The 24,280-nt window shown below is 43.4% G+C and overlaps 1 protein-coding gene across 1 annotated transcript in view; it reads right to left on the bottom strand.

Moving 5' to 3' along the window:
* The window catches only part of GCC1 (GRIP and coiled-coil domain containing 1), a 270,668-nt gene that overhangs the window by 87,884 nt on the left and 158,504 nt on the right, over positions 1–24,280 (bottom strand). Inside the window, exon 2 of the mRNA XM_044088577.1 lies at positions 23,025–24,120. Within this exon, the coding sequence (XP_043944512.1) occupies positions 23,025–24,083 (1,059 nt within the window). The 5' untranslated portion in view covers positions 24,084–24,120. The remainder of the gene's footprint in view (positions 1–23,024; positions 24,121–24,280) is intronic.

Here is a 24,280-nt window from a genome sequence, read left to right on the forward strand (position 1 = left end):
ACAGTATGCACCGGAGTGGACATCAGTACCGTGATTTCCGGGATCTGGGTAGAGACCGGAGGAGGATAAACAGGGGAAGATGTAGTAAAAGATTCCGAGCCAAGAGGGAAGGAAGGTCTGGCTGGAATGGGCAGGCCCCAAGCTGCCAAAGCTGGTCCACAACCCGCACTAGATTTAATTCATTAAAAAATCCTAGTGGATCTAAAGGAGGCTGCTGAAGGAGAATCAGGTCTTTCTAGAAAGGGGCTAAACCTCTGCCCCAAAAAAGGGTCGTAAGTTGGAGAGTATCTTGTCCTTGGCAGACACTCGAGTTTTGGAGCCGATGGACCTGAATAAACTGTTGGCACCATGGCTGGGGATGGTGCTGAGGCAGATACAGTCATAGGAGCCATTGTCGGAACCAAGGCCGGCACCGAAGTCGGAACCAAAATAGGGGTGAATATCGTGGATGGCACCTAGGGGAGAAGAGAGCCTGCTGCCGAAGAGATCCGTGCTGAGGGTGACGGCGAAGCACAGAGCCAACTTGGTTCTATAATTGACAGAGATGCAGGAACTGAGTGACTCCGTTTTTCCTTATGATTTTTTGGTCTTTGGAGGGGGTGAGACCTCCGACCCACACAGAGCCTCCGAAAAAGGTGTCTTGATTAAACCTTTTAAAAATAAGCTTATTTTTACATTCTGCTAGTGTACAATTACTAAAACTAGCACAAATGTCACAGTCAGCTTTAATGTGATCCATGCCCAAACAGTAGACATAACGAGCATGTGTATCAGAGTTAGGCACTTGTCACACTATTTAAACCCCAACTTAGCTTTGTCTGACACAGTAAGGCAACAAGGCTATCCCTACAGAAAAAACAAAATAAGGGAGAGAAAAAGGTGAGAGAATACCAACAATGGTATTTAAAAAAATACCACAAGTGGTAAGGAAGGGCCTGTCAAAGACAGGAGAGAGGAACAGTACCAATAATGGTAGAAATTAAATTACCAAGGTAAAGGGTAGGGAATATAATTAAGTTATAGGCGACAGTGAGAAAAGGCTAAATTGACTAAAAAAAAAAAAATTTTGGAGAAACTATCTTAAAAATTACAATTTTCTACTTAGCTTTGAGAGAGATGGCTAGCACGTCTGATTAGGAAAGCGGCAAACGAGATCTGGAGTAAATAGGAGAGGGGTATTATGGGTAGGTCTTAGCTGAGAGTTTTTGGCTGGCACGAGCTTGGAAACAGCCATATCGGTTCCGAGATGGAACCAAAGTCCTAATAGTAATTAATGAACAAAGATCTACAACATCAGATTGCAGCTTACAGGGCTAAGGACAAAGCATCCCTAAGTGTAGCAAGAGGTAATCTGAGGAGGGGTATAAAAGGAGGCTAAGAGGGAGTATGGCAGAAAGGTGCAGAGCCACTCTGATTACATGAAGGATGCAAGGAGACTATGGGAAGGCATACAGGAGATCACAGACTACAAAATCATGTTGCAGAGTGTGATGACAGCATTGAATTACTGGGCAGTTTGAACATTTTCTGTGGTAGATTTGAGGAAAGAAAAGTTGGCACTAAAGCTATCCACTGATGAGAAAGATGCAGTACTCAGCCTCAACACAGAGGAGGTAAGAAGAGAGCTAAGGAGAGTGAACTCCAGGAACGCTGCTAGTCCAGACAGCATAGTGGGCAAGGTGTTGCACAGTGCTCAAGGAAATATTTAACACCTCTCTTGCCATGGTAATAGTACCCTCATGCTACAAGGAAACGAACATCTTCCCACTACCCAAGAAAACCACTTCCACCACTTCCTCCAGCCCTAAAGACTGGAGACCAGTCGCTCTGACCTCCACTTTTATGAAATGTTTTGAACGGCTGATCAAAAAGCATCTTTCATCAGGCCTGCCTCCTGATTTTGACCCTCTGCAGTTTGCGTAGAGAGCTAAATGATCCACAGCTGATGCCATATCAGTAGCACTACACATCTCCCTTGAGCACTTAGATGGCAAAGACAACTATGCGAGGATGCTGTTCACAGACTTCAGCTTTCCATTTAATACAGTGGTACCAATGCAGCTGATAGTAAAACTGGCACATTTAGGAATCAGTAAATATCTCTAACTGGATCCTCGACTTCCTGATTGAGAGACCACAGAGTAAGTTCGGGTAAGAACACATCAAAGTGCATCACGATTAATACCAGGGTTCCACAGGGATGTGTTCTCAACCCACTGTTATTTACTATCCTGACCCACGACTGCTATGCTAAGCACAAGTCCAACCATACCACCAAGTTTGCTGATGACACCACAGTCATGGGGCTCGTCACAAAGGAGGATGAAAGGGCATATAGAGTGGAGGTGGCATCGCTGATCAGTTGTTGCAAGGGGATCAACCTTGACCTGAATGTAAACAAGACCAGAGATTATCATCGACTTCAGGAAAAGGAGAACAAACCATCCAGCACTCAGGAGCAATGGTGAGAGTGGAGAGAGGGTTAAGAGCACAAAATTCCTGGGTGTACACATATGAGAGGACTCGTGGTTGGGAAACACCAGCCAACTGGTTGAGGAAGTGCATCAATGCCTCCACTTTTTAAGAAGGCTGAAAAAAGCTCAGCTTCCTTGGCATATTCTCTCTACCTTCTATAGAGGTGCAATAGAGAGCATCCTCGCCTGCAACTTCACAGTGTGATTTGGAAGCTGCACAGTTGCAGAAAGGAAGGTGCTACAAAGAGTGGTGAGGGTTGCAGACAAGGTAACAGGTTCCAGTCTTCCATCGATACAACAACTTTATTCTGCAAGAAGCAGTCGAAAGGCCACCAAAATAATACAGGACACTACGCATCCAGCACATGGACTGCTTAAGCATCTGGCATCGGGAAGGAGATATCGCAGCATCCACTGCAGGTGTACAGGATTCAATAACAGCTTCTACCCTACAGTGATTAGACTTCTGAACTCTGGCACTTGTCCCAGGGGTCTGGACACATAAGTCACTTTTTATTTGTGCAATACATACCTACATATATTCCAAGTAAATGCAGTATTTAATATATCCACAGTCAGCATTTAACCCACTCAAGTGCAATATTAGACAAATAACTTAGGCATTGTTCAATCTGTAGTATGTTTTGTATTACTTTAAATAGGGTGGTTAATTTAACTCAGGTGAGGGTATACTTTTTGTTTCCGAGTGTTTGTAAATGTCTCTGCTCTTTCTTGCGTGTATTGGGAGTAGTACCGTATTTGTTAATTATGTTTATTCCTCTACTTGTATGTGTTGTTTCACTTTCCTTTTAAATCAAGAATTGAGCTGATGCACGAAATTTTGTTTAGGCTACATGCGTCTAGTTCTAAATGACAATAAAGCTTACTTTGACTAAATTGAAGATGTTATTAATCAAACACAATGAAACTAATTATGAAGATTTGTACTTAAATGAACTGAAAGATATTTGTTGTTAAATGTGAAAGTTGTAAATATGTTCTACCTCTTATGTATGTACATAATGTAAATATGTTAAAACTAATAAAAAATTGGAAAAAAAGAAAACATTTGGAAAGAAAGATGTAACATTAAATTGGTCATTAAATTGTGTGTGTATGTGTGGTATGGAAGAACAACCATGTCAGGGATAGCCACCTGATGTTGTGAACACTGGCTCTAAATGATTGCCACTGCTGAAGTGACACACTGACTCCATATACAAAAATGGAAAAAATGTGCTGTGGATGGGTATAAATTTACTACCAGGAACTTGTACAGAACTTGTGTATTATTTCCCAAGATAGAATAAATGGGCTAGGTTGGTTAGAAATTATATTTTACAGAAGCACATGTATTTAAGTGAAAGCTTTGACACATATCCAATAACTACATCAGATCCTGTAGCAATAAAAACTTAGATAAACATGCAGGATGATGTGAAAAAAATGAGACAGACACTTTCCTACTGGTCTGTCAAAGCAGAGGAATTTAAATAATTGGTAGTGGAAGTTATTAGTCAAGATAAAATTACTTTAAAAGGGATAGCAAATGGGTGGAATAAAATATGGAGTTTAAAAAGCAGAGTAGAAATAAGTAATAGGAATTATTTAGAAGACTGTCAAGAGTTAAAGGACTGCAGAAGAATTGGAAAAGTACAGTTGTGTACACTTACCATAAATGTAGATGTTCGAGTGTATTCACTGTTGTAGTCTTACATTTAGATAATCTGCTGGCAGGTTGCCCTCAGTCGGCCTGATTAACAAAGTCTTGGGTCCTGCATCGGTTGCCGTCCCTTCTTCCATGACGTCAGGTCGTCAGGGGTATAAAACATGCAGCCGACGCCATTACATCAGTTTTTCTTGCCCCAGATGTCAGGTGCCCCCCAAATGGGGAGCAAATAAAATTAAGAACACAAAAATATACCTCCAACCAAAAGCAAATACACCAAAAGGACTTTTAAACATAGTAAAAGAAAGTAGAGGTATAGCCAGAGAAAAATGTGTGTGTGTGTGTGTGTGTGTGTGTGTGTGTGTGTGTGTGTGGGGGGCTGGAACAGTGAATACACTTGAACATCTACATTTATGGTAAGTGTACACAACTGTACTATGTTCTTCGTGTTTCACTGTTGCAGTCATTACATTTGGATAGAATCCCAAAGCTATGGTTGGGAGGAGGAAATTATACAGCATTAGGACCAGCTATAAGGCCCTGCAAGACAGCAGTGGCAAAGCCAGCTATGGATTTAGAGAAAAGTGGTAAATGGTAATGTTTGGTGAAAGTATGAACTGAGCTCCAGGTAGCAGCTTCTAGAATACCCCTGGTAGGAACACCTCTGAGAAAGGCTGTTGAAGTATATGCAGCCTGGAATGGGATCTGATCCCCTGGGGGATAGTTTTTCATGGTGCTTATAGCAGAAACGAATACAATGGCTTATCCACTTGGAAATGGTTTGCTTTGAAATAGCCTTTCCCTCTGCCCCTGCAGCAAATGCTACCAGCAGTTATTCAGATTTTCTTTGAGATTTAGTCCTGTTTAAGTAAAATCTAAGTTGTCTGTGTACATCCAATGAATGCAGAATCCGCTCCCCCTTGTTTTGTGGATTGGGAAAGAAAGTTGGCAAATGAATGGTCTGATTAAGAGCCACACTGGATACCACCTTGGGCATGAAGGATGGGTTGGTCCTGAGAGATACCCTGTCCGCATGAAAAATGATGAAAGGCTCCACTGCCATAAGAGCCTGTAATTCGGAAATCTTCTGGCTGAAGTGACTGCTAAAAGGAAAGCTGTTTTCCAGGAGAGAAATTTTAAGTCTGCAGTAGCAGCTGGCTCGAAAGGAGGGAGAGTGAGTTTCTCCAATACAAAATTAAAGTCCCAGGCAGGGGTTGGAGCTCTCCTGGGTGGTCTTAAGTTTTTGGCCCTTCTGAGATACTGCTTTAGCAGAGGATGAGAGAAGAGGGGAGGTTCTGTGTTGTAATGAGCTGAAATGGCTGAGGCATGGATTTTTATGGAAGAAAAGGACAGGCCCTTGTGAAGCATCTCAGTTAAGTATTGCAAAATCTGAGGAATGCTGGGCACTGCTGTGCTTATCCCTTGAGATTGATTCCAGGCACAGAATATTTTCTGTTTGTCAGCATAAGATTTTCTAGTACTAGGTCTTCTCGCCTCCAAAATGACATCCATCACAGGTTGGCTGAGTTATGCTAAGGGTGAATTTAGGTGATTAGCCACGCTGCAAGATTCAAAGTTTGGAGCCGAGAGTGCAGAGTTTGGTTGTTCTGCTGAGACAGTGAGGCAGGTGCCACGGTAAAATGTGTGAGACACTGTGCAGGAGTGGGTACCAGTGTTGACGAGGCCAGTGTGGAGCAATCAAAATCATTTTTGGTTTGTCCTTTTTGACTTTTAGTAGAACTTTGGAGAGGCAGAGGGGGAAAGGCATAGACTGATATGTTTTTCCAGCTGAAGGACAGAGCATCCACTTTCCAGGCTTTTTTGTGATGAGTTCTTGTGCAAAATTTGTCCAACTGATAGTTCTGAGGTGAGGCAAAAAGATCTATGTCTGAGCTCCCCCATTTGCATGTCAACATGTTGAAAATCCATGGTTCCAGTTTCCATTCGTGTGGGTCCACGAGATTTCTGCTTAGTTCGTCTGCCAGAGTATTCAGCTTTCCTGGCAGGAATTGAACTTGTAGGTGTACTTGATAGCTCAAGGCCATGTTCCACAATGCCATGGCTAGTCTGCAGAGGGGGAAAGAGTGTGTACCCCCCTGCTTGTTTATGTACCACATAACCGTGGTGTTGTCCATCCTTATCAGTAATTGTCCTGGATGAAGGTAGTCCTTGAAGGCTGTCAGTGTATTCTGTACAGCTAGCATTTCTTTTGATTTATATGAAAGTGCATTTTCCCTGAATGCACTTCCCTGCCAGATGAGTACCCCATGCATAGTCTGATGCGTCTGTAGTTAGGGTTTGGGTGGCAGAGGGCGGTGTGAATGGCAGTCGCTTGTTCTGGTGGCAGGCCTCTGCCCACCATAGGAACTCTAGGTGCAGGCAAGGTATGATAGGAATCATTGTTTCCAGGCTGTGACAATGTTGACTCCATAGACTTTTTAAGTACCATTGAAGTTTCTTCATATGCAGTCTTGCATATGGAATTAGAAGAATGCAGGAGGCCATGAACCCCCAAGGCTTGCAGTATTTGCCTTGCAGAAAGCAGGGTTTTTGTGGTCACCTGTTTGAAGTCAGTCACCAAATGAATTTGCTTTTCTGGCGTAAGGAAAGCCATCTGGGCAGTTGTATTCAAGCTTGCACCCAGGAATGTAATTTTCTGAGAGGGTACCAGTTGTGATTTATTTTCATTTATAGTGTACCCTAGACAAGTTAGAACCTTTTTTACAAACGCCAGCTGTTTTAGAAGAATGTCTAAATCAGGCAGAAAACAAGGACAATCATCCAGGTATGGATATATTTGAATATTTCTTTGCCTGCAAAATGCAGTTACTGGAGCCAGGCATTTTGTAAAGAGCCTGGGCACAGTAGATAAGCCAAAGGGCAGTGCAGAGAACTGGTAATGCAAGTAGCCTGCTTTGAAGCAGAGGTATCTTCTGCAAGATTCCCTGATTGGGATATGCAGGTAAGCCTCTTAAATCTAGAGTTGCCAACCAGGCATCTTTGCCTAGCATAGGAAGCAACTGGTGAAGAGTCAGCATCTTGAATTTTGGAATGTCCAGAAAGGTGTTCAGCAAAGATAAGTCCAGAATTGGACGCCATTATTTGTCTTTTCTGGGTACCAGGAAAAGTCTTGAATAGAAACCTTGCCCCTTTTCCTCTTCTGGTACTAGTTGAATAGCCCCCATGCTCATGAGGGAAACTACTTGTTTCTGGGCCTCTGCCCACTGATTTGGGGGAAGGACTGGCCATCCGGTTGGAGTTGGCAATATGTGGAAATGAAATCTGTATCCCTGGGATACTATATTTAAAACCCATTTGTCCTGGGTTATAAGTTGCCAGTTTTTTGCATGAAGAGCCAGCCCCCCCCAAGGGCCGGCTAAAAGGTAAGTGCTTGTTAAGTGTAGAGGGAAGTCATTGAGACTGCTTACCATAGGGAGGTATCTTGTTGTTTCCAGATTTGGAAGAGGAGGCACCCCATTGCTTTGTTCTGAAAGTCCCTTGGGACTGAAACCTGGTGCCTTTGGAATGTCTGGTTTGACTTGAGTGACTCTCGAAGGAACTGGAAAGGACAAGTTCTTAGTAGGCCAGTGCCTACTAAATCTTGGAGGTTGCACTTGTAAGAAATCTTTCACAGTTTGCATAGATTTAGCTTTATCTTCCATCTTTTTTAGAACTTCTTCAGCCTTATTACCAAAGAGACAATCCTGTTGTAAAGGAGCATCCAACAATTTTGCTTTAACATGATCAGGCAGAGATTGCTCTTTGAGCCAAGCATGCCTCCTTAGCACAGACCCAGTTACAGCAGCCCTGCAAGAGGCCTCCAAAGAATCAAAAAGTACAGTTTTGTACCTACCATAAATGTAGATGTTCGAAGATCCACATTGCTGCAGTCCTTACACTTGGGTAGTCCGCTGTCCTCGGTCGGCCCGAATATCAAAGTATAAGGCTGACGTCGGTCAAGGCGCATTTGACTGACATCAGGACGTCAGGGTACAAATGCGCATGACCGACGTCATATCCTCAGTCTTTTCTTGCCCCAGATGTCAGAAGACCCTAAAAATAAAGGTCAAAACCAAAAGACAGCAAACAACCAACCAACCACCCTTGCACTAACTATATGTACAAAATATACAATATACACAATATGTACAACCCAACCCACACAACCACCTCTAACTGCAGAGGGGAAGGAGGGAGGTAATTGGACTGCAGCAATGTGGATCTTCGAACATCTACATTTATGGTAGGTACAAAACTGTACTATGTTCTTCATCTCACATTGCTGCAGTCCTTACACTTGGGTAGAATCCCAAAGCAGAGGTAAGGGAGGATGGCTAACTACAAGGAAGCAGGAGCTGCCAAAATGCCCTGCAAAACAGCAGTGGCAAAACCAGCCCTGGATTTAGAGTAAAGTGGCAGGTGATAATGCCTAGAGAAAGTATGCACTGAACTCCAAGTAGCTGCCTCCAAAATATCCTTGGTTGCCACTCCCCTCAAAAAAGCTGTCGAAGTGGCAGTAGACCTAGTGGAATGAGGCCTAATCCCAGCTGGAACCTCCTTGCCATGATGGGAATAACAGAAAGCAATGCAAAACCCAATCCACTTAGAAATAGTTTGTTTTGACACAGGCTTGCCCTGAGAACTCAAAGCAAAAGAAACAAACAACTGCTGAGACTGCCTGAACCCTTTAGTTCTGTCCAAATAATAACGCAACTGCCTGTGTACATCTAAAGTGTGCAAAATCTTTTCCCCTTTATTTTGGGGATTTGCATAAAAGTAGGCAAATGAATAGTTTGGTTTAAAGCCACACTAGAAACCACCTTAGGCATAAAGGAAGGATTAGTACGTAATGATACCCTATCCTTATGGAAAATCAAAAAAGGCTCAACCGCCATAAGGGCCTGCAATTCAGAAACCCTTCTTGCAGAGGTAATTGCCAACAAAAAAGCAGTCTTCCATGATAAATATTTCAACTCAGAAGTAGCTGCAGGCTCAAAAGGTTGTAGAGTGAGTTTCTCCAACACAAAATTGAGATCCCAAGCAGGAGTAGGAGCTCTACGTGGGGGTCTTATATTCTTTGCCCCTCTAAGAAATTGCTTGAACAAAGGATGAAAAAACAATGGTGGGACACAATCATAGTGAGCCGAAATTGCTGCAGCATGAACCTTAAAAGAAGAGAAAGACAAACCTTTGTCCAGTAACTCAGTAAGATATCGAAGAGCCACACTCAAATTAGGCTCAGAAACATCAAAATCTTTTGCTGCACTCCAAAATAAAAATCTCTTCCATTTATCTGCGTACACTTTCCTTGTACTAGGCCTTCTAGCTTCCAAAATCACATTCAAAACTTGTTGTGGAAGTTGAGACCCTCTATGGTTCAAAACAGAATATGCCAGGCTGTTAGGTGAAGAGAGTGAAGTTTGACATTCAGCAAATGGCTGTCCTCCTGTGACAACAGGTGTGGAATCGAAGGCAAAGGCCATGGAGGCTTCTGTACCAGACTTCTCAGTAATGTGTACCAGTGCTGTCGAGGCCAATCTGGAGCTATTAAAATCATCCTTGGCTTGTCCTGTCTGACCTTTAGAAGTACCTTTAGGAGGAGAGGCAGAGGAGGAAAGGCATACACATGAAGATTGCTCCAATTGAAAGAAAGAGCATCCACTTTCCAAGCTGTGGGATGAAACCTTTTTGTGCAAAACTTTGGCAGCTGATGGTTTAGTGGAGAAGCGAACAGATCTATGTCTGGAGTTCCCCATGACACTGTCAATTTCTGAAATACATGAGGATCCAATTTCCACTCGTGGGGATCCATAATTCGTCTGCTCAACACATCTGCTAAGGAGTTCTGTGCTCCTGGCAGAAACCTTGCCTGAAGATTGAGCTGTAAACTGAGAGCAGTCTCCCACAAAATCATTGCTTGCCTGCATAGAGGATAAGAATGCGTTCCCCCTTGCTTGTTGATGTACCACATGACAGTTGTGTTGTCTGTTAGAATCAACACCTGTCCTGGAAGAAGTAAATCCTTGAAAGCTATTAATGCAAACTGGACTGCTAACATCTCCTTCAGGTTGATATGTAGATGTTGTAGTCTGGCAGGCCACTTGTCTTGTATCCACTTTCCATTTAGATGAGCTCCCCAAGCTTTGTCTGAGGCATCTGTCGTTAAAATCTGACTCGCCTCTGGCCGGTCACAGAGAGTCCCTTGTTTAGGTGACATTCCTGAGCCCACCACAAAAATTCCTTTTGAATGCAAGGTATTATTTGAATGACAGTGTCTAGATCCTGGCAGTGCTGTGTCCATACATTTTTGAGATACCATTGCAGCTTCCTCATATGCAGTTTGGCATTGGGAAGCACCAGAATACAAGATGCCATGAACCCTAAGGCTTGAAGGACTGTCCTTGCAGTCAGCCCGGACTGATGAGATAGCTGATGGAAGTAAAGGGATAGACTCTTTTGTTTGTCCGGGGTTAAAAGGCCATCTGGGATGCTGTATTCAGTCTCACACCCAGAAAGCACATGTCCTGAGAGGGTACTAGACTGGACTTTATTTCGTTCACAGAATACCCCAGGCATCTTAGCACTGCTATCACATATTCCAAATGATGAAGAAGCTCTTCCCTTCCTTGAGCCAGAATCAGGCAGTCGTCCAAATAAGGATAGATCTGTATTCCTTTTAGCCTGAAGAAAGCTATCACTGGAGCCAGAACTTTCGTGAACACTCTGGGCAGTAGATAAGCCAAAGGGCAATGCAGAGAACTGATAGTGAGAAGTCCCAGCTCGAAACGCAGATACTTCCTGCAACTTAGTCTGATAGGAACATGAAGGTAAGCCTCCTTGAGATCCAAAGTTACCATCCAATGATCTTTGCCCAGCAGAGGTAAAAGCTGCTGTAACGTCAACATTTTGAACTTGGGAATGTCCAGATAAGTGTTGAGGGTAGATAAATCCAAAATTGGTCTCCACGTGTTCCCCTTCTTTGGTACTAGGAACAGGCGAGAATAAAATCCTAGGCCCACTTCTGGCATAGGGACCGGCTGTATGGCCCCTATTTGGAGTAACAGAGAAACTTGCTTGTGAGCCTCTATTCTTTGTTGAGGAGGAGCGTCTGGCATGCCTTTGAAAGGAGGCAAGGTATGGAAATAAAACCTGTAACCGTGGTGTATGATATCCAATACCCATCTGTCTTGGGTAATTAAACTCCAATTTTCTTTGAAAAGTGCCAACCTTCCTCCCAAAGGTGCTGCCAGACGAGAAGGCTCTGGCAGCTGAAAAGGTAGGTCATTGGGTCTGCTTACGAAAGGACTGACCCCTGCCCTCACCCGAAGACTGTGCAGGAGAACTCCCTGTTCTAGGCCTGAAAGAGCCCTGAGCTCTGCCCCTACCACGTCTAGATCTACCCCTAGACTGGGAATCATAAGAAGGATACGTCCACCCTTTAGTAGGCCAATTTCTACTAAACTTTGGAGGCTGGACCTGCAAAAAATCTTTAACAGTCTGAATAGACTTAGCCTTGTCTTCCATTTTCTTTAAAACTGCCTCAACAGGAGGACCAAACAACACGTCAGATTGTAAAGGAGCATCTAAAATCCTTGTTTTAACATGTTCAGACAAATTTTGATCCCTTAGCCAGGCGTGCCTGCGAAGAACTGACCCAGTGGCAGCCACCCTAGACGAGGTTTGTACAGCATCAAAACCACATTGCAAAGAATGCTTACCCACCTGTTCAGAAACATGTACTAAATCCTGCAACTCTTTACAATCAATACCTACTGCCAAAGCATCAACCTTAGACTTCAATTGTGAAAGGAGATAGTTTTGGTATTTCAACATGTGAAACTGGCAATTCAAAGCCCTCATAGCAAGAGTGGAAGAAGTATAAACTTTCTTTCCCCATCTATCCAAGGCCCTAGCCTCTTTGTCTGCAGGAACCGGATTCTTTACAACAGAAGCCTTAACACCTTTAGGCCCCTGGCTAACAGTTTCTGGGTCTGCCCTAGGACTCTTAAAAAGATACTTATGAGCTTCAGGCACCCTGTAATACCTATCCGGCTTAACAGGAGCAGGAGGCAAAGAATCAGGATTAAGAGAAGCCTCTGAAAAACATCTTCCACTACATCCAAAACAGGAGGTATAGCCAAAGGCCTATGCTGGGGTAAAAACAAAAATTCCCTAAGCCTTTTCCTGGAATCAGAGAAGTCCTGGCCTTCCCACTTAAAATGCTCCCTCATGGAATGAAGAGTTTCTGAAAAAGAAAAATCCTCAGGAGGAGAAGCAGAAGGAGTAGAATCATCCACATCAGAATCAGAATAAGGAGAGTACTCCTGCAAGTCTTCAGCCGAAGACTCTGAAACATCTGAAGCCTGCTCAAAACCCCCCAGCTCAGGCTCCATCCTAGGTCTCTTATCAGGAGGGGGCATAGAACCCCTAATCAAAGTAATCAAATCTTCTGCCATTTTAAGCATATGCTTCTTGGGCACAGTTCCTGAAGAGCTAGGGGTAACACCAACTGAAGCCAAACCTGGCCTGCCCCTGGGAGAAGCCTTTGAAACAGAAGGAGAGGGCCTAGCCACCCTGGGAAGGGAGGGAGTATAGTAACCTGAGAAGCCCCCTCAGCCTGACTTGCCTCCTGAGAGGCCACATCTTGCAATAATAAAGTCTCACCCTGGGCACACAAAGAAACCTCCGGTGGAGCCACCGGCTCCACCGACACCTCTAAAGAACCGGCGTCCGGTACAGACGGTTCTTCTAGCCTAGGCTTAACTGCTTTGTCCTTGCGCTTCTTGAAGAAGCGGCGTCGGAGCATCCGGCGGCATTTTATAATTGCACCGCTTCCCAAAGACTAACCTTGCACAATCCAACCTTCTCTTTACAGTGCGTTTATTAAATCTAGCACAAGAGCGACAGCCAACAACGTCGTGCTCAGGCCCTAAGCAAGGAATACACAAAGTATGATAATCTCTATGCGGTATCTGTTTCCCACAAGAAATGCAATTATTGACTTTTTCTGACATCCGGTAAATGACTGAGGCAAGAAAAAACTAAAATATTCCCCAACGGGGTACTTAGCCAACTTTGAACTCGGTCTGAAACTTCAAAATTGAAAAATCTCAGAACGCCAACCGGCACTTGCAATGCTGCTTCTGCATCGGACCATGCGGCAAAAAAGACTGAGGATATGACGTCGGTCATGCGCATTTGTACCCTGACGTCCTGATGTCAGTCAAATGCGCCTTGACCGACGTCAGCCTTATACTTTGATATTCGGGCCGACCGAGGACAGCGGACTACCCAAGTGTAAGGACTGCAGCAATGTGAGATGAAGAACATCCACATTGCAAAGTATGTTTTCCAACTTGTTCAGCTGAATGCAATAGATCCTGTAAATCTTTATTTTCCACACAGTCACAAATCAACATCATTTTCTGTTTAAGCAGTCCCGTGATATGCTGTTGATATTTTAGCATATGGAATTGACAGTTTAAAGCCCTGATTGCCAAGGTTGCAGAAGTGTAGACCTTCTTACCCCATCTATACAGCGCCCTGGAATCTCTATCAGAAGGGGTAGGATTTTTAGCAGTAGAAGCCTTAATGCCCTTGGGGCCCTGAGAAATGGTTTCAGGATCCGCAACAGGATTTTTAAAAAGGAACTTGTGGGAGTCAGGAACCCTGTAATATCTGTCTGGCTTACAAGAAGCCGGAGGCAGAGAATCAGGAGCCATACTAGATTCTGAAAACACATCATCAACAATGTCTAGAATAGGAGGTATAGCCAAAGGCCTATGCTGAGGAAGAAGAAAATCCCTAAGCCTCTTTTTAGATTCAGAAAAATCCTGACTTTCCCAGTGGAAATGTTCCCTTAAGGTATGTAAAGTTTCCCCAAAAGAAAAATCCTCAGGGGGAGAAGCAGAAGGAATGGAATCCTCTGCATCAGAGTCCTCATAAGTAGGTATAGACAATTCCTGTTCATTAGAAGAGTCAGAAGAAATAGAATCCTGTTCCGAAGATTCATAGTCAATTTTTTGCCTAGGCCTCTTGGGGGGGAGGGGGGGGTGGCTACCCCTGATTAGAGTAATTAAATCTTCAGCCATTTTGACCATTTGTTTTTTAGGCATAGGCGCCATTTTATTTAGACATAGTTTGAGATTTTGGCCTTAATATTGAAGATGGCGTCGGTTTATTTTTAGAATACAAATCTGTAGGCCTGAATACACCCTCAGACGCCGGTGCCTGCAAAGCGGCTCCGGACCCATCCAAGGTAGAGACATCCGGGGTTCCATAATTGAAGCATCTTGCGGCATACCAGACTCCGAATGGGTCTCAGTAGAGGCCTGAGAATCAGAAGTAGCGGGTATCAGGGGCTGCGAAAGGGCCTCACTGATTACCAGCGAACTGGCGACTTATCTTAGGAGAAGCGTCGTTGGCAGTTTTGGACCTCAACAGCCTGTCTGTTTTTTCTTTGCGTTTTTTAAGTATTCCTGTAGTCGGATTGCTAACCAAAGTCATTTCTGGTTAATTAAAGCGTGAGCCAAAATATTTAGAAGCAAAAAGTACCGACAACGGATAGTGCGTCGATAAATGCACAGAACCGACATCAAGGTACGTCATGGTCAGGGCCTAGGCAAGGAATACAGTACAAAAGAAAATCCTTATGAGGTATTTGCTTCCCACAAGTAAAACAATTATCAACTTTTACTGACATTGGTAAGGAGCAAGAAAAAGTTTCCCCAATGGGGTACTTAGCATTTTAGTTGAAGACTTCGGATCTGAAACTCAAAAACGAAAATTTCAGGAGTCGGCCGATTGGCACTTGCGAACTGCTTCTGCTTCGGGTACCGCACGGCAAGAAAGACTGATGTAATGGCATCGGCTGCATGTTTTATACCCCTGGCAACCTGACGTCATGGAAGAAGGGACAGCAACCGACACAGGACCCAAGACTTTGTTAATCAGGCCGACTGAGGGCAACCTGTCAGCAGATTACCCAAATGTAATGACTGTAACAGAAGAACATCACTGAAGAGGAGCAAATGCAGAGTGTTAAAGAAAAATAAGGGACTATTTACATAATATGCATGAGTTTAGAAGGGTTGCTCTTAAACTACTTTTGACACCCCCAAAATAAAAATAAACAAAAAAACCTTACCACAACTTGAGCAACAGAAAGTAGAAAGAGATGTAGTCAATCTTAGAGAGCCAGTGACAAGAATAATAACTAAAATCTTACAGAAGGGTTAAACATACTGCGGAAATTTTATGAAAATTTGTATAAAGTGGAGGTATGGAGAAACCAAGGAAAGAAGCAAATGAAAATAGTTATGGAAGACTTAATTATGTCAAGGTGAGAGGAAGAGGAGGCTCATCAATTAACAGCCAAGACAGGAGGAGGAGGAGGAGATGAGACAAACCTGTAAAGTATTATCAACCAACAAGGAAATCTCCAAGAACAGATGTTATTCCTAAAGATATTTGGAGGTTAACAGGAAAGAATGTGATACAGACCTGGAAGGTTTTAAAAGGGGGAAGAAACTACTAGTAACTTGGAAGAAAGCTACAGTGGCAGTGTTACCCAAACAGCGTAAAGACTTTACAGACCCATTTCAAACCAGGACTATAAAGTGTTTAGGTCTATACTAGCTATGAGAATGGCAAAGACGTTCCCAAAATGCAGTGTGGTTTTGTGGATGGGAGACAATTATTTGACAATATAAATAAACAGTGATGATCCACAGGGAAGAAGACTGTATGAAAACACCACTATTTTTGGTGAATCTTGATGCAGATAAAGCATTCAATACAGTCAGCTGGGATTTTATGAGTAAAGCAATGCCAGCATCTGTGCTTCCGGAGAGAATAATAGGATCAATAAAGATGCTGTATGAAAGGTCTAAAGCAAAAAATAAGGTAAGAGGGTTTCTCTTTAGAAAATCAGTGTTTGAGCAAAGGAATCAGTCAGGGATGCCCTCTCTCTCTACTGTTACAGAACTTCCGTTAGACCAGAATATATGGCTGGTATTAGTATTCAAGAAAAAAAGTTAGCAATTTGTACTTGGTAAACCCAGAAAAAGACATTCAGTGCTGGGTAAAGTACAGTTTTGTACCTACCATAAATGTAGATGTTCGAAGATCCACATTGCTGCAGTCCTTACTTATGGGTAGTCCGCTGTCCTCGGTCGGCCCGAATACCAAAGTATTAGGCTGACGTCGGTCATGGGCGCCTAGATCTGACATCAGAGCGTCAGGGTATAAAGGCGCATGACCGACGTCATATCCTCAGTCTTTTCTTGCCCCAGATGTCAGAAGGCCAAACAAGAAAGGCCACAGCCAAAAACAGAATACCTCCCAAAAACAAGCCCAACAACAACCATCACCTAAAGCATAGCACCATGTCAAACTACAGTGGGGAAGGAGGGAGGGTAAATTGGACTGCAGCAATGTGGATCTTGAACATCTACATTTATGGTAGGTACAAAACTGTACTATGTTCTTCATCTCACATTGCTGCAGTCCTTACTTATGGGTAGAATCCCAAAGCAACGGGAAAGGGAGGTTGGTAAAAATCATAGAGCATTAGGGGCTGCTAAAATGCCCTGTAAAATTGCAGTGGCAAATCCAGCCCTAGACTTAGAATAAAGAGGAAGGTGGTAATGTTTAGAAAAAGTATGCACTGAACTCCAAGTAGCTGCCTCCAAAATGTCTTTTGTAGCTACCCCCCTTAGAAAGGCCGTAGAAGTAGCAGTAGCCCTAGTGGAATGAGGCCTGATTCCAGCAGGAATCTCCTTACCATGATGGGAATAACAGAAAGAAATACAAAACCCAATCCATTTAGAAATAGTTTGTTTTGAAACAGGTTTACCCTGTGAACTCAAAGCAAAAGAAACAAACAACTGCTGAGACTGTCTGAACTCCTTGGTTCTGCTCAAATAATAACGCAACTGTCTGTGAATATCCAAAGTATGCAAAATTTTCTCCCCTTTACTTTGGGGGTTTGCATAAAAAGTAGGCAAATGAATAGTTTGGTTTAAGGCCACACTAGAAACCACTTTAGGCATAAAGGAAGGATTAGTGCAAAGATACCCTATCCTTATGAAAAATCAGGAAAGGCTCCACTGCCATGAGGGCCTGTAATTCAGAAACCCTTCTTGCAGAGGTAATGGCCAACAAAAAAGCAGTTTTCCATGACAAATACTTTAACTCGGCAGTAGCTGCAGGCTCAAAAGGTTGTAGAGTAAGTTTTTCCAACACAAAATTGAGATCCCAAGCAGGAGTAGGAGCTCTACGGGGGTCTTATATTCTTTGCCCCTCTAAGAAATTGCTTAAACAAAGGATGAGAGAATAAAGGAGGGTCACAATCATAGTGAGCAGAAATGGCTGCAGCATGGACCTTTATCGAGGAGAAAGACAAACCCTTGTCCAATAACTCAGTAAGATATTGAAGAGCAACACTTAAATCAGGTTTGGAGACATCAAAGTCCTTTCCTTTGCTCCAAATAAAAAATCTCCTCCATTTATCAGAGTAAACTTTCCTGGTACTAGGCCTCCTGGCCTCCAAAATAACATTCAAAACTTGTTGTGGAAGCTGAGACCCTCCAGAGTCTAAAACAGAATATGCCAGGCTGTTAGATGCAGAGACTGAATCTTGACATTGAGGAAGTGATTGCCCTCTTGTGACAAAAGGTGCGGAATCAAAGGCAGAGGCCATGGAGGTTCTCGTACTAAACTCCTCAGTAGTGGGTACCAGTGTTGTCGAGGCCAATCCGGTGCTATCAAAATCATGGTTGGCTTGTCTTGTCTGGCCTTCAAAAGTACCTTGGGAAGAAGAGGCAGAGGTGGAAAGGCATATACATGCAGATTGTTCCAACTGAATGATAGAGCGTCCACCTTCCAAGCTGTGTGATGAAACATTTTGTGCAAAACTTTGGCAACTGGCAATTTAGTGGAGAAGCGAACAGATCTATGTCTGGAGTTCCCCATAACACTGTCAACTTTTGAAATACATGAGGATCCAATTTCCACTCGTGAGGATCCACTATTTGTCTGCTCAACACATCTGCTAAGGAGTTCTGTGCTCCTGGTAGAAACCTTGCCTGAAGATTGAGGTGTAGATTGAGAGCAGTTTCCCACAAAATCATCGCTTGCCTGCAAAGAGGGTAAGAATGGGTTCCCCTTGCTTGTTGATGTACCACATGACAGTAGTGTTGTCTGTTTGAATCAACACCTGCCCTGGGTGAAGTAAATCTTTGAAAGCCATCAATGCAAACTGGACTGCTAACATTTCCTTCAAGTTGATATGCAAATGTTGGAGTTTGACAGGCCACGTGTCTTGCACCCATTTTCCATTGAGGTGTGCTCCCCAAGCCTTGTCCGAGGCATCTGTCGTTAGAATCTGACTCGCCTCTGGCGGGTCACAGAGAGTTCCTTGTTTAGGTGACATTCCTGAGCCCACCACAAAACTCCTTCTGAATGCAAGGTATTATCTGAATGACAGTGTCCAGATCTTGGCAGTGCTGTGTCCATACATTTTTGAGATACCATTGAAGCTTCCTCATATGCAATTTGGCATTGGGAAGCACCAGAATACAAGATGCCATGAACCCCAAGGCTTGAAGGACTGTCCTTGCAGTCAGCCTGGACCGTAGAGACATTTGATGGAAATAAAGAGAAAGGCTTCTTTGTTTGTCCGGGGTCAAAAGCCATCTGGGAAGCTGTATTCAGTCTCACACCCAGAAAGCACATGTCCTGAGAGGGTACTAGACTGGACTTTGTTTCGTTCACAGAATACCCTAGGCATCTTAACACTGCCATCACATACTGTAGATGATGAAGAAGTTCGTCCTTTTCTTGTGCAATAATCAGGCAATCGTCCAAATAAGGATAAATCTGTATTCCTCTTAGTCTGAAAAAGCTATCACTGGAGCCAGAACCTTTGTGAACACTCTGGGCAGTAGATAAGCCAAAGGGCAATGCAGAGAACTGATAATGTAAATTTCCAGCCAAAACGCAGGTACCTCCTGCAACTGGGCCTGATAGGAACATGAAGGTAAGCCTCTTTGAGATCCAGAGTAACCATCCAGTGATCTTTTCCCAACAGAGGTAAAAGTTGTTGTAAAGTCAGCATCTTGAACTTTGGAATGTCCAGGTAAGTGTTGAGGATAGATAAATCCAAAATTGGTCTCCACGTGTTCCCTTTCTTTGGAACTAGAAACAGGCGAGAATAAAATCCTAGGCCCACTTCTGACACAGGAACTGGCTGTATAGCTCCTATTTGAAGAAGTAAAGAAATTTGTTTGTGAGCCTCTATCCTTTGCCGAGGAGGGACGTCTGGGATGCCCTTAAAAGGAGGCATGGTGTGGAAATAGAACTTGTAACCTCGGTTTATAATGTCCAATACCCATTTGTCCTGGGTGACTAAATGCCAATTTTGTTTGAAAAGAGCCAACTTTCCTCCCAAAGGAGCTGCCAGGCAAGAAGAATCTGGCAGCTGAAAATGCAGGTCATTGGGCCTGTTTACGAAAGGACTGGCCCCTGCCCTCACCAGCAGATTGAGCAGGCGAACTCCATTGTCTCGGCCTGAAGGTACTCTGAGCTCTGCCCCTACCACGCCTAGATCTACCCCTAGACTGAGAATCAGAAGAAGGGTACGTCCACCCCTTAGTAGGCCAATTTCTACTAAACTTTGGAGGTTGTACCTGCAAAAATCTTTAACAGTCTGCATAGACTTAGCCTTGTCTTCCATTTTCTTTAAGACTGACTCCACAGGAGGACCAAACAAAACTTCAGACTGTAAAGGGGCATCCAGAATTCTAGACTTAACATGCTCAGACAAATTCTGATCCTTAAGCCAGGCGTGCCTCAGAATAACTGAACCAGTGGCAGCCACCCTAGAAGAAGCCTGTAAAGCATCAAAACCACATTGCAAAGAGTGCTTTCCCACCTGTTCAGAAACATGCACTAAATCCTGCAATTCTTTACACTCTATGCCCTCTGCCAAAGCATCCACTTTAGATCTTAGCTGAGAAAGGAGGAAATTCTGATACTTCAACATATGAAACTGGCAGTTCAAAGCTCTCATTGCTAAAGTAGAAGAGGTATACACCTTCTTACCCCATCTATCCAAAGCTCTAGCTTCCTTATCCAGAGGAACCGGATTCTTAACAACAGAGGCTCTAACACCCTTAGGCCCCTGACTAATAGTTTCTGGGTCCGCCCTAGGACTCTTATAAAGAAATTTATGAGCCTCAGGCACCCTGTAATACCTGTCCGGTTTAACTGGAGCAGGAGGCACAGAATCTGGATTAAGAGAAGCTTCCGAGAAAACATCTGAAACAACATCCAAAACCGGAGGAATAGCTAAGGGTCTATGCTGTGGTAAAAACAAGAACTCCCTAAGTCTCTTCCGTGAATCAGAGTAATCCTGTCCTTCCCACTTAAAATGCTCCCTCATGGAATGCAGAGTTTCTGAAAATGAAAAATCCTCTGGAGGAGAAGCAGAAGGAGTGGAATCCTCTGCATCAGAATCAGAATAAGGAGGGAAATCTTGAATGCCCTCAGCAGAAGACTCTGAATCATCTGAGGCCTGCTCCAAACTTTCCAACTCTGGCTCCATCCTGGGCCTCTTATCAGGAGGGGGCATAGAACCTCTAATTAAAGTAATCAAATCTTCTGCCATTTTAAGCATGTGCTTTTTAGGCACAGACCCTGAAGAACCAGAACTGACACCAGAGGAAGGCAAAACAGACCTGCCCTTAGAATGAGCCTTAGAAACAGTAACAGAAGGCCTAACCACCTTAGGCATAGAAGGGAGAATAGTAACCTGAGAGGCCCCTTCAGCCTGACCTGCCTCCTGAGAGGCCACATCATGTAAAATCAAAGTTTCCCCCTGGGACTCAACAGAAACTTCAGCCGGATCCACCTGTTCAGCTGTAGCTTCTAAAGATCCGGCGTCTGTAACGGACGAATCATCTTGCCTAGGCTTTAAAGATTTGTCTTTGCGCTTCTTAGTAGAAGCAGGCGTCGGAACATCCGACGGCATATTATAATTACACCTCTTGCCAAAGACTAACCTAGCGTAATCTAACCTCCGTTTTATAGTGCGCTTATTAAACCTAGCACAAAACCGACACCCAACTACGTCGTGCTCCGGACCCAAACAAGGAATACAAAACGAGTGGTAATCCCTATGCGGTATCTGTTTCCCACAAGAAATACAATTATTCACTTTTTCTGACATCCGGTAAGTAACTGAGGCAAGAAAAAACAAAAATATTCCCCAACGGGGTACTTAGCCCAACTTGGTATCGGTCTGAAACTCCGAAAACGAAAAATTTCAGAACGCCGAACGGTACTTGCAACGCTGCTTCTGCATCGGACCATGCGGCAAAAAAGACTGAGGATATGACGTCGGTCATGCACCTTTATACCCTGACGCTCTGATGTCAGATCTAGGCGCCCATGACCGACGTCAGCCTAATACTTTGGTATTCGGGCCGACCGAGGACAGCGGACTACCCATAAGTAAGGACTGCAGCAATGTGAGATGAAGAACATCAGATACAGTTTCAAGTCTTTTTGTGCTATAAAATAAATGAAAATAAAGACTATAGCAGTAAACTAAGTACCACACATACTTTGAGGTTTGTCACTGTTGCATTTTAATATTTATTACTTTGTCAGCAAATATAATCATAACATTCATGCTTATACCACAAGTTAAGAAAGAAAAAAAACATCAAATCAATAAATACACAAAGCAGCCTGCAGGACTCGTTGTTTGTAAATGCATCTTGCACACTGCATATACCATTCTGGTTTCTAGTACTTGGGCTTTGGTGACATGTGATTTTAAACCAAGTACAGAAGAACTGTTTAAGCAAGTAATGTTCACAAGGATAATGCTAGTTCAAAACATGTTTATCCTTGTAAATCAATACTAGTTTAAGCAGCCCAAACTACATTTTTAGGTAAGGGATACATAGAAAGGTCAATTAATTATTTCACAATAAATCAGGTATACACTACTTAAAAAAATATTCAAAGTCTGTCTCCTTGGCACACAGGGTTGGAGCTCTGAATTATATTCCAAATAAGTGGGGTTCAATTAGTGGCCCCTGCACTGAAAGTGCTAGGCAGGGAGGAGGAGAATAACTGAAGGGCTCACCTCTCTAGGTGGGGGTGGGGAGGGTTGTGTGCACTTGAAGGGGGAAGGCAAACTGGGCAGTGTGTTTTCCCCACAGGAGACCAGAGAAAAGACCACTTATGCTTTGAGGGAAGGGGTACAGCTACTTGGAGAGAAATGCCCCTTGCTGAAATAAGTGGACATCTTCTGCAATCAGTCCACTGCACATCCTCCCCAGTGCTTCACTGACTGCATGCATGACATAAGGTCATAAAAACAATAAAAAAACAATCCAGGATCACCCCTGATGGCTGTCTGAATGATAACCTCTCCCCTTCGGCCCTTGTCCCTGTGATGGGGAAGGAATGGGCTAGGTGATCAAGAGGGAGCCAATGAAAGACATAAGGGTAGCTGAGGCAAAGAGAGAAAAACATGCAAGTGCTTCAAAAAATTCAGTATTTGTTATATCATTCAAATTTTTAGCACAAACCAAAACATGCTCTTAACATTTCTTGGTAAGTTGGTTTAAATGCAAACCACTTAAAAGTTTTCTTATGAATTACTAGTCCGACTGTGTGGGGGAAAAACCCACCAACACTGATCACTTTTACTAATCAACTACAATTCTGCAATGTATTGAAACTGTTGCACTGTTACAGATTCCCATTGAATGCATACTTTTGAACTATGGATAAAAAACTCAAACTATGTGCCCTTCCCACATAACTAATAACATGGAAGCTCTTATATGCATGGTACAGTTTACCTTTTTCAGTTCCTGCTGCAGCTGAATTTGAAAATTGGCCTTTGCATTCTCCATTTCCTCCTGCAGTTTTTGTAGTCGGGGGTCAGGCTTCTGCTTCTCTATCTCAACATCTTGTAGCATCTTTTTTAGCTTCTCCACCTCTTCCAAGAGCTTCTTCTTCTGAAGTTCATAATCTCCTATTCTGTCTGCAGCATAGCTTTGCTCTGCTAAGGACACCCTCATTTCTTCCATTTTTAGTTCAACATCCTGCCTCAAAGTTCTTTCGTCTTGCAAAAGTTTCTGCAGCTCGCGCAACATTACAGCATGATCATTCTGCTCCTGTGCACGTTCATGTTGCTGGGTGATCAAGCGACTTCTGACTTCTGCCAGCTGTTCCTGCATGTTTTTAATCTCTGCTTCATATCTGATTTTTTCTTCTTCACTTCTACTGGACAGGTCCTCAAAATCTTGCTTCATCATCTTCTTCTCTGCCAGGTAAGAGGCCTCCATTCTGGACTTTTCTTGAGTCACTGTTGCCAAGGCATTTGTTAGTGTTGCCAGCTGGGTCTTAAGCTGTAGTATCCTTCGCTCTGATTCACTGACAGGGTTTTGCTCTCCACTGCTTGTGCTGACACCACTTTCTGATCCACTTGTCTCTTCAGCCTTCTGCGTAGAGGGTACTAATGCCAATGGTTCCAATGTGCCTTTTTCCTCTTCAGCCAATTCACCCTTTGTACTGCTAGTCTGGCTTGTGGCAGTGTCCATACTGGCTGCAGTCCCAGTGCTGTCTTCACTGTGGACTGAGCATCCATCATCACCAACATCTGAAACTGAACTCCTAGGCACAGAGGTGCTGGGTGGCAATGAACTTTTCACACTTAAGTCAGCCTCTTGGGAAGCAGTCAACACCTTCAGACTGGCTTCTAAAGCCTCCTTTTCCTTCAGCAGGCCTTTGTAGGCTCTTACAACATCCTTGAACCGAGTCTGGTATTGAACAAGCTGTTTTTTCTGACCTTCTATGGTCTCAAGGAGTTCTTTTCTGCTGGGGCCTCCCCCAAAGTTCATCCCAAGTTTATCCATTGAGGATACTCTGGTGTAAACTTTTTATTCCAAGTAACTATAAACAAAAACAGAAACAGAAAATAATTAGGAAAGAGAGTAAAGCAACAGTTTTGAAGGAATACAAGTTGTGTACCACCACTGCACGACTACAACAAAATCATCTAAACGACAATGAAGAGCATTTTTCAATACAGGTATTCTTATTCTGAAATAAA

The sequence above is a fragment of the Protopterus annectens genome, chromosome 11.part0 (genome assembly GCF_019279795.1).
Source record: "Protopterus annectens isolate FY-2018-M chromosome 11.part0, PAN1.0, whole genome shotgun sequence".
NCBI lineage: Eukaryota > Metazoa > Chordata > Ceratodontiformes > Protopteridae > Protopterus > Protopterus annectens.